General features: G+C 38.9%; 1 protein-coding gene across 2 annotated transcripts; it reads left to right on the top strand.

The window, feature by feature from the left end:
* The first annotated feature begins 2,697 nt into the window (after nt 1-2,697).
* Nucleotides 2,698-11,523, top strand: LOC137101907 (protein TUNAR-like). 2 transcript variants are annotated; one of them, XM_067480891.1, is made up of 3 exons: nt 2,698-2,844; nt 3,135-3,512; nt 8,483-11,523. In XM_067480891.1, exons 2-3 carry the CDS (start codon nt 3,441-3,443, stop codon nt 8,666-8,668), a joined length of 258 nt encoding a protein of 85 aa, XP_067336992.1. In that variant the 5' UTR covers nt 2,698-2,844; nt 3,135-3,440; the 3' UTR covers nt 8,669-11,523. The 2 variants fall into 2 exon arrangements, with proteins under 2 accessions (XP_067336992.1, XP_067336991.1); XM_067480890.1 differs by having other exon boundaries at nt 2,708-3,512.
* The last annotated feature ends 227 nt before the right edge of the window (nt 11,524-11,750 follow it).

Below are 11,750 nucleotides of genomic sequence, written 5' to 3' on the forward strand. Positions count from 1 at the left end.
AATGTGAATTGATAAAAACTATAAATATTAAAGTAGTGAAATTGCCTTTTTCTTTAAATGAAGAATGGGTGGCATGGCCTGGGTGAGTCACATCTTCTAAAAGACAAAGAGATAAGTCTCTCTGCTTTGAGTTGAAACACTGAGAGCTTGTGTCCTTCCCTCTGGCTGAGGTGAACTGAGAAAATGGGTTGGGAGGGTAAGGACTGAATGAGACGGTTGACTCTTGCAGGGTTGGTGGGTCCTCCAGGTGTCAGATTGCACAGATGTCCTGAAGGTTATTCGCGTTGGATCAGTATAACCATTACACACTCCAGTTGCTAACATTGATTTGCCACAAGTCCGAGAGCAAGTGTGCTGTGAGTGCACATATTGAGGACACAAACACATTTTTACCCCATGCATAAAGACACATAACTCGTGAACACAACAAGTCAGCCAACTCTCTTTTTTACACACTTAAACTTTTATGAACCTCTACCGAATATGTATAATCACATGTCTTTACTGTATGTCTATAAAAAAAAAAACTCCAAATCGAACAAGAAAATCAGTAAGCTGGCTACACTCTGCAGAACCATTAGTTAGGTAAATTTCTGTAGCTGGCAGGCTAAGCACTAGCCCACTCACTAACAGCGCTCATCGGTCACATAAACATTGCCGAACTCCTCTATTTACTACTACTGTATTTATCCTCTCCTGGCATTCTGTGCACTGTTGTGCTCAGTTTCATTTAATTAAATTAAATTGAAAAGGTGCTCATTAACTCTGTTACTCTCAGAACAATAAGATCATAGAGGTTGTAGAATCCTGTAGAATTTTCAGGGGCCAACCTGGAGGTTAGTATCCCCCTTATTTTCGTTAACAACAAAGGTCAGTGGGCTATTTCTTAAATGTTTTCTTCAGAAGATAAGCTTTTTTAGATTAGATTAGATTCAACTTTATTGTCATTACACATTTACAAGTACAATGCAACGAAATGCAGTTTAGGTCTAACCAGAAGTGCAATAGCAGCAAAAGCAGGATATCCAGTTTTTGCATAAATAAATACGTTAGTATTGTATTGTATTTTGTATACACTAATGTACAAGGCTGTGGTGAGCTATAAACAGAAGTAAGAAATAGATAATATACAATGATAAATAAGGCTATGGTGGGCAGTAGTGCAATGGATATAGTGCAAATAAATTATGAACAGAGGCTTTAAAGTAATAGTAGTGCAGTTAAAGTTATTGCATAATCTTCATATGTAAAACATCATGCCAGGTGACAACATCATGGCCACATAACTTCAACATCATCACCACTGAACCTCCATCCATCCATTATCTGTAACTGCTTATCCTGTTTAAGGTTTCCTGGGCACTGGTATCAGTTTCAGTTGTCATTGGGTGAGAAGCAAGATAGATCACTAGTCTATCACAGAGAGACATACACAGACAGACAACCATTCAAACGCTTACACCTACAGGCCATGTCGGGTCACCAATAAACCTAACATGCATGTCTTCGGACTATGGGAGCAAACCGGCGCACCAGAGAAACATGCACATAGAAAGGCCACAGTCTTTCTAAGGGATTCGAACGGGGGACCTTCTAGCTATCAGGCAGCAGCCTTAAACCACTGTGCTGCCCACCACTGAACTTCCAGTTTGTAATTTGATTTAGCATGCTTCTACAGAAGCCTTTCCTTATGTAGTGACCTGCTTTAGCCACGGATTGTGAGTACAGTAAACACAATAAAGCTGTAAAGGTGGATTAATAAAGAGATCAGTCTCTTAAAAAAAGAGTAACTACTAAAATAAATATTTTTATGTTGTAGAAGAAAATATGAAATTTCTTGACCTTGTGTTAACACATCTTATTTCAGGCTTTTAACGAAAAACCCATTCAAAAAAACCCTAGATATTGGGACGAAGGGACTGGAAGTGCAAAAATGTTTTGATTTCTGGGTTTCAGTACTTCTTCCTATGGGACTTTATTCAAAAGAGTGAGATATATTTACTATTGACTCTTGATGGTAATCGTGTGCAAAAAGATACTGTGCAAACTTCCTCCGTTTTTCAGCCGTACCTCGAAGGTCAGCACCATCAAGGCAGTGTTTTGCATGTCATGGATAAATTTGTCATTGAAAATGTGCATTTTCAATGACATGAATCTGGAAAGAACTGAATTCTCAGTTTAATTTTAAAATGGCGTGACCATGCCTTTAGTCCATACAGTATCTGCCTCTCGGTTTTATGCGTTAAAACACATGAAAGTTGCACTTCTCTCTCTCTTTCACACACACACACATACACACACACACGCTTATACCTTATGCATGAATACACTATTAAAGCCCACACCTACTTGGTTTCACACTATACTGTCAACTGACGGTTGTCCAATTTTGACAGGCGTATGCCTGTTTTGCATAAACACAAACACACACATATGTTAATACACACCAACACACACATATTGATGGATTGGTGTTTAGCCCTGCAGATTTTGCACTACCATGCACACATATGCACATTTGCACATGCAGAATAAAACAAAACATACCAAAGGAGACCCTCACCCCTCATCCTGGCCTCTGTCACAAATGCTTCTTGTCGTCAGGCTCTGTGTGACTCCCCTGAGTCGGTTGCCGGGCAACCGTGGCTGCATTAATATGCGCGGGAGAGAGGGAGCAGGGGATACCTCTTGCCTGTGGAGTGAAAGCAACCACGACAGCGTCAGTGTGAGGCGACGGGTTCGTTAATAGCACCCCCCTCTCTCTGTCTGTCTCTCTTATAGCGGTCCACACTCGGCTCAGTTAGTTATAGGGATATACTCTCACCCACTGGAGCACAAGGAAAGGTATGTTAGGTATGTTACACACCATAGAGAGCAAGCAAGGGCTTAATTTTTTATTTTGGCATAAAACATTTATACATCAGCTAAATATGGGAAACATTGCTAAGTAATATAAAAGTTTGATAGGACATGAGACTTTAATAGGGGCCGATTGGTTGGCAAAACTGAAAATCTTTTTCTAATAAACACAAAGGAGGAGGCAACTATTCACATGAAAAAGCTTTGTTACCCTCCCACCCCCATCTGCCATCAACTGACTCCATTCTTCAACTTGACATCATCCTTCCACACAGACAAGAAGAAAGAGAGGAGGAGAAGAGAGAAGCAGAGGTGGGGAGGCAAACAAAACAGAGAAAGAGGAGGACGAGCCACGAGGAGGTAGGCAGCGCAGTTTCAGCTCTCGAAGCTGAGGAGGAGAAAGTGACGGCAGCTAGAACTTGGTCACTAGTGAGATGAAATTCGGGGAGGAGACGCTGGACCTCTGCAGGGTACGACATCCAACGAGAGCCCTAAAATTGGACGAGCCAGCCCTCTCTGGATCCTGTGCCCCTCCACAGCTGAAGGATGAGAGGGGTCGACTTTCACCTTAGTTGCCAGGGATGTCTGTGCCCTGTGGAAAGGCTCCCCCCTCCAGCATGTCCAATGCTATGTTATTCCTGATGTTCTGCAAGGTAAGTCTTTAAAGTGCCTCTGCCATTCCACATCCAGACCTTCTTTTCATTTAACTCCTCACAGTCTACTGAGGATCTTTAAACTGTCTACAAATACTTCACAAATGTTTCACAGTTATTTATTGTCGTGACAGTTACATATGAATATATTATGCATCGTGATATATTCTTTATAGACGCGGGACATTTCCAGGCTCAGTTGTCTTTGTATAAATCAGTAATTAAGGTAGAAGAGACACACAGTGTTACATGTTACTGCATGTTTTTGTTATATTTTAAGAGATACTATTAGCTGTGGTAGGAATTTGTCCAAAAAACATGTCCACACGCTTCTTTGGGAGTTATTTCTCATACATGTTGTTAACAAGTTTAAATGTTTCTTACGTAACAGCAAAATGACATTAAATAAAAGTCTGTCTGCAGCTTATGAAGCCTATTAATGTTCTGCACAAGAAATCTCAAGAGCTATGGAGTTTAAATTAATGTAAAGCAAAAACCTATAAAGAACCTGTTTTAGACAGTCTCATACTATTTCCTAACGAAAATTATACTAAGTAAGACTTGTTGTATCTGTAAAATGCACAAAACCCTTAATTTCAATTGAAATGTAATGCTCTTCAATTTGAGCAGCAATGTAACTGTATGTCTGAACTTTTTATTTTCTGACTAATGAAGGGGTTCTCTGCAAATACAGCTCAACCAAAAGCAGATCTGTCGCTTTAATCTCGTTCGCAGAACAATTAATGCAGGTTATTGAAAATGGGTCATACTCACAGTCGGCTTCATTTCGTCTGATTTCACATAAAATCTTCTTAATCTCCGCCCTTTTTTTATGGATTGTTAAACAGTATGTCTCTGGAGTTTGTGTGTGTCCATGTGAGTGTGTGATGGGCGTTAACCTGTGCATCAGTGTGTACATACACACTGGGGAGGGGTTGGGCTCTGTTTGCTTTAATTCCATTTTAAAACAATGCCAAAAGCGACTCTGCTTGTCAGAGTCTGTTAACATCTGGAGTTGTTTGACATGCCCAAGATTATTCAAGTGGCAAAAGGTTTTACTCTCCACTGATCTGATTTGAGGATTATCTTGTGTTACTGTAAGTGTAGCAGGAGTGTCTGAATTTGTTGTTCCAGGTCTGTCATTGCCCCCATCCCCATCACCCTCCCCTCGCAATTCTCTCTTTTTCTGTGTGCGCTTTACATACAAATATGCTCCTGGCTGTTGCTGTGTGAGTGAAAACCAGGTGAGAGCTCGTCTCGCAATAGAAAAACTCAAGTAACTGCGTCTCCTTTTAGATGACAAGCTGAAAAGCTGCACGTATCATATTTGAATCCTCAGTGAAAAGTAAAAACGATAGAGTGCTTGAATAGTTGGAAATGAGCTCTTGAGCAATAACAGGAATCAATACTGAGACAACTATGTGTACTTCAGTATTACATACAGTCAAATGACTAATCAATGCAATGTGGAGAAGTGGAAACTGTGCAAGGCATCTTAGCAGGTTTAATTGCCACAGTGTGTCAGTATACTTTCAGTGACTTTCATTTCTGGCTGGATTATGGCAGCTCGGATCCTAATGACACACTGTCCAGTGTGAGTGTTAAACAGACAGAGGAAGTCATTATGGCTGGTTAATGATTATGGCACATCGCCAGATGCCAGCACTGGCTGCTACTTGAAACAGAATGCTCTCTGTTGAACGTTGGATGTGGAAGCAGTGGAAGACATCCAGGAGGATTTTCTTTGTGACACTGTACTCCGTGGTAAAGCTCTTTCCTCAGCACCCAGGTTTTGGCAGCCCCCTATCCCCACTCTTCACCAATTCTCTTCCTTCTTGTCTGTCTCCCACAACATACCCCAGAATCCTCTTTTTTTTTTGGGAGAGTTCTTGTTCATATCAGCAGCAGCAAGCGGCCGTGTTTACGCATGAGGGCACTTCCAGCTCGCCACACAAAAGATCTCCATTCAGGTTGAGGGAAGCCCTGTTTACAGGGCTCCCCCAGGGATAGCAATCAAAGCCCATTGTTTCCAATCAGAGGAGAAGGACACAGTTTAACACAGAAACAGAGCCTGGCTGGTCTGTGTACACCCAGAGCACAATGCATGATGCATAGTTATCATTCCGACTTGGCCTTTAGAGAGGTCAATCATTCGATGTTCATACCTTCATAAACATGCCTGAACAAAAGGCATTCAACATTCTACATACTGTACATTTATAGCTAATCCATGAACATAATAGGTTACTACTGAAGTCACTGCTTTTATAACTGACTTGTATTTTCTAAGCTTTAAGCATTTCACTCATCACTAGCCTTGTGTTGATGAGTGGCTTTTTCTTTGTGTGATACCCTCAGTCAGTTTATTCTTTTTCTTCCCTGCAATCCATCCACACAAGACAACACCTAGACTTTGATCTACTGTAACTGATTCCTAGTAGGTGGTGATTTCTGCGAAGACCATTTTCCTCTGCCAAATTGTCTGAGAACAAAACCAGTAAGTCAAAGAAAATGGGGAAAGTGCAGCTGTAGTGATATAAAAAATCCCCAGTTTGGCAGAGCTGTTCCAAAAGGTTATATACGTTTCAATTAAATCAAAGGGTGTCTGAAAATGAGCCCTGTTAGGTTGGGCTTTGCAACTTTGCAAGTAATCGACTATGAGATTCATAATAAAGAAAATGTAATGTTTATAAGGGTTTTTTTTACTTGAATTTATTCCATTTATTTTTCTGATGGATGATTTTTCTTCATTTAAACACAGAGTAAAAGCATAACAATCCAGATGTCAAGGAAAGACGAAGATGATTTCACAGCATGGTCTTGATCCAAATCATAATGTGTATTATAATGTGCCACTATCAGCTAAAAAGATACCGTATGCTGCGTACCCATGTAGTACTTCAGCCAATTTCTCCTAGTATTGGCACATTTTGTAACTATTGCTCAAGGTAAAAGCTAGGGGGTGGCTGTATGCGCAGTTGGTAAGGCAGTTGTCCACGGACCGCAGGGTCAGTGCTTCCCGGCTATATGTCGAAGTGACTGCTGGTCCAAGCCCAGTAGAAATTGGGAAATTGGGGTTGCGTCAGGAAGGGCATCTGGTGTAAAAACTTTGGCAAATCAACATGCGGTCAATGATCTGCTGTGGTGAACCTGAACTCACAGGATAAGCTGAAAGGACAAAAAAATTAAAAAATAAAGCTCGAGGTAAAAGCTGTTCAGGTTATCTTACATTTGAATCTATTACATAGAGGAACAGGCCACTCCTAGATAGTTTATTTTAAGTCTGTTAGTTTACATGTTTTACTGTTGCTAATCAACATATAAAAACCCACTGACCTGCAAAAAAGCACTTTTCTCCTGAGAGGTGAAAAGTGCTTTTTTGCAGGTCAGTGGGTTTTTCTGGCTCCAAACACCTCTCAGGAGAGGTGTTTGGAGCTGCCACGCCTCTGGGCTAAAAACATACATCTGGCTACTAATACTCCACCCCAGGCAACAGAAATCAATACATACACACACTCGTGAAAATTTACACCTTGTGTGTGCAGACACACTCAGAGCTCCCAGATCAGAGCAGGCCTGTAGTTAAAGAAATTCCACAATTGTCTGTCGATCTCACTCACCGAGCCTCACAGAGCTGCCAAGGCCAATCCTCTGATGTCCAGTATGTCAGTCAGGTGGAAAGTTGGTGTGTTTTCACAATGGCTCCAGTACAGTACTTCACTTCACTCATAAAAGTGTTAATTCAAAAAGAACAAGCCTAAATGCACAAAACCATGTTTATAAGAAAGCTTAAATGTAAAGTAAAACTCGTAACAGCTTACTCTATTATATGCATAATAGATGGAATAAATTAGTTTTAAAACAACTGTTAATTTACATGATAACTGGTTTTATGTATCTCAAGATCTGAAATATATCTCAACAGAAATTTCTAAATAAATGTCTGCATTGCAAGAACCATGTCTAAATTAAAATAGTCTTCTTGGTTGTCTCACAAAAGTAATACCTGTCTGAATTACAAAGATTAGCCTCCCATTAGCAGTGAAAAACTAAAAAAAGACTGCTATTAAATGTACTCACTGTCCTTTTAAACAGAAGCAGTGTACACATATGATCAAAGCTGCCAAAAAACATTAATGCACAGTATGTGATTAGGCCTGTATTAAGTTTTGCATTTATTTATCCCCGTGAATGTAAACCAAAACCATCCAGCACTTTGCCTCGACATTTTCCATTCATGGACCAGATTCCTTTGTTCACTTTTTTCTTTTTCAGCCTTTTAATGAGATTACCATTTTCTGACACAATTTTTTCCCATAGTTTCAGATTATTCATACCTTTACAAAGGCTTTGTGCAACATGCAGCAGACCCCACACCTTTGCAACTGTGTTTTCAGTGTAACTTGTGATGATCTATCAGTAACTTTATATATTTTAAAATACAGTTTAAATAACTGTAATTCACGAACTTATCCTGGAGCATGTTTACAGACAAACACATATTTCTCTGAACCTAGCAAAAAAACATCACACATCATTCATTATAACCCTTTTTATCTGTTAATTTGTTCCTTGGACCAGAACAGTTTTTGACATATTTACTTGTATTCATTCATTGAAATAGATTTTTTTACTTAAGCCCTGTGTTTTTGTGTAAAACCAGCATAGCTCATAGCTTTTGATCCACTTAATATAATCCATTTCACCCTCACAGTATTTCCTTAAAAACACATTAGCATGGTGATCACAGAAGAAACAAATAGTTGAATTACTTTTTAATTATTTTATTGTCCCACCAGCCAGCTCAAATAACTTTTCCTTTTGTTTTATTGCCATTATCGCTGACCACCATACACAGTGCAAAGATCATCCTGAAAGAAATAAAAAAATAATAATAAAAAAATTACTCATTTGTTGTAACTAACATGGGGATTGTGTTTTTTCTTCTTTCTCTTATCTGCCTGCTCCAGATTGGTCTGAGACGAAAACTGCAGACTTTTCCAGGGAAAATGGTAAACACTGTCTACAGTGATGAGGAAAAGGAAACCCAAGACAAGGAAAGCAAGGAGGAGACCATCTTGGCCATGCTGGGCATCATTGGGACCATTCTCAACTTGGTAGTCATCATTTTTGTCTACATCTACACCACCTTGTAGATCTTGAGCTCTTATTGTATTTCATCGGCGGATCGGAGCTAATCTGTGCCACTGCGGCTACACCATGTTGACTGGTGTAGAGACGAAGATGGCAGGAAGGAGGCGGAGGAAGCTTTTCCTCCCAAGTGGTGCCCTGGATCTAAGACTGTGTGATTGCCATATGGCATTCACCCTGCATGACTTCAAACAACTGAGACTAAAGAACACTGGCTTCCTTCTCTCCCATTTCCAGGTAGAATTATTCAGAATATCTGGTCATGTTTGACTTGTACATAAATGCTTTAAGATAATGAGAGACGCTCATATGATGCAGCTTTTACCTTCATGGAGACACGAAAGACTGCAGCGTGGACACTTTGTTTTGTGATGTTCTTATTGACTGAATTTTAGAAATGATCAGATTTGCTTACATGAGATGAAAAATGACAATGTACAGAGACCATTAACAAAGGCATTCTAATTGATGTTTATTATTTATTGTTTCCTCTAAAACTATCTAAAATGCTTTCAATTTAAATACACATATTAAAGAAATTTGGTATGATTTATTGTTTTTTTTGTAATTCTCACATGCATTGCGCTTTCTCACCCATTTTCTTCTTTAGAAAATGGTTACATTTCAAGTTGTTGAAAATGTATTTGACTGAAAAACAAATTGGGTCAGTTTAAAGTGCTGAAAGACCCCAGTGGATTTACAATGTGGACCATGATTTGACTGCATCACTTTAGGCTTTATTAGTCATGGTGAAATAAAGTGCATACTGTACCTTGTTTCAGCAGTCTTGAGACAAACTGTGTTTCACTCATTTCCTCATTTAAACAGTTACGTGGGACACAGTGTCATCATGCTGTAATGTGTTCACCCAGAAATGTACATAGAGTTCACTGAGCTTAGGAGTTTAAGTGCATAATGACTGTTTGCCTTAAAATATGAGGAAATTGCTATTTCCATTATGTACAAAACTATCAGGTTCTTACTACATTGTGAAAGGTTTAACTTCTTGTATATACACATATAACACTCATTGTTTCTACTGGTGACATTTATTGGGTCATTTTATAAAAGGTACCCTCCTCTTGTCTTAACCAACATGTAAAACTCTTCAGTTCTTAAATTGTGTCTCTGTTTAATTTGAGTAATTTCCAGATCTGGGCCAACCTTCCAGTTTTACTCAGTGTTATCCTTATCTGTGGTGTCAGGGGAACATGGCTTTTTCCACACTGGCCAATACTGTGAATGTTGTTACTGTTCATAAGATCAGAGGATGTTTAAGAGTAACTTTTTCTCCTGAACTGTCACAAATCCTTGATGTTGTCCACCCTGTCCATCTGGGTGTTAAAGCAGAATTGAACAAAGGCTACATTTTGTCTGCGCTACGACTCTAGATAATGTTTTTGAATTTGAGAACAGCTTAAGAAAACGAGAAACAAAAATTGTTTCTGCATTTATGGGTTGAGCAGAATGTGGGGAAATTAAAAACTGAATGACAAGTGGGCATGTGACACTGACATATTACATTCCATAATTTATTCAGTTATTTGTCAGTTATAGTTAATAAAAGACTAGTCCAACATTTTAAGAAAGCACAGATTTGCTGGAGTTTGCTGCCTTTTAACAGTGCAAGGCTGCTGCGTTATGCTTCCACCTAAGCTAAGCTAAGATATGTATATGTAGCTTCATATTTAATGGCCATATGAAAATGATACCTTTCTGTCCATGTGAACTTTTCCCAAAATGTCAAACCAGTTCTTTGAAGAAAGCCAGTATATTATGGGATGAAAAGCCTCTGAGTAATGATGCTCAGTGTGTAGAGAATGTAAATCTAGACAACGCATTGCATTATTTGTGTAAAATATATAATGTTTGTGTTCGTCAGTCAACAAACTCATGATTTCAGAAAGTGCCTGAGATCAAAGTGTCTCAAACTCACCAGAGGAGAGGTCAAATAAAGGAAAACACAACCCATTAAAAACGAGTGAGCGAAAGGCCACATGTTACAGAGTGGTAGAGGGAAACATGCAACCTTTTCCACTCCACTGCATTTATAAAGGGCCTGGATTTCTACTACATGATTTAGCTAATAAAATCAGCCATTATTTTGTCTTGGGGGAGGTGCTCTCCCCTTTCTTTTTGCAGAACAAGGAAAATAGAAGCATAAGCACATGGACAAGTCTTACAAATGTATTCATATCACATATACAAGTTGATTATTATTGTTATGTTATTGTTTACTTATCTTTCCTAAAGCTCTGTAATCTAAACTTATTATTACCTTTTATTTATGTGTATGCCAGTCTATTTAAATTCATTGAATAGTCTCTTGTAGGTGACACATGGAAGGGTTGTTTTTCAGCCTGCAGCTTTGTTAAAATATTAAATAAATACATCTTGAAAGTGATTTCACTGGGACATGTTGTCTTGATGTAAAGAGATGCAGATCAATTGTTGGATGTTCACGTTTATGCAACACAACTTTGGCATCAGTTAGCTACATTCAATAAATCCATCCTTCCATCCATTAATTTATGCATCCATTATCTAAAACGCACAATCGGTTTAGAACAAGCTGAAACTGTTGACACAGCTGTGTGAGATTACAATAAAGCCTTGACATATTTCTATTTCTGGCTGTGAATCAATTTGAAAGAAGCAGGTTAAATGCATGGAGCACAAAGCTAGCAGGACAGTCACAGGAACCATATTTGCCCTAAACATATTTATTTAAATGTATTTCAGGCTGTTGTATTTATTTTTTAGAAATTATCTGTCAGAATAATTTCCCACTCTATTAAGAGTGCTCTGTAACTGGAAACATACTGAAATAATCCTGTTGGTGGAGAAATAAAATAAGACTAAAAACCACTTTGCCTATTTTTTTATATTTAATGTAATGAACCAAGAACAAATATTGTTGTTTGTGGAACCCCAGCTGCTTAAATTCACACTTGGCCAGAAGCCTGCTTGAAGCTATTGTTTCACCTAGATCCAGGGGGCAAACAGCATAACCTTCAATACCACTCCCTCTTTTGAAGCTGTAAGATGCTTGGTGAACAATGTGCAGGAGGTTGTGGCGCATCACAG

This window comes from Channa argus, chromosome 16, assembly GCF_033026475.1.
Source record: "Channa argus isolate prfri chromosome 16, Channa argus male v1.0, whole genome shotgun sequence".
Classification (NCBI taxonomy): Eukaryota; Metazoa; Chordata; class Actinopteri; order Anabantiformes; family Channidae; genus Channa; species Channa argus.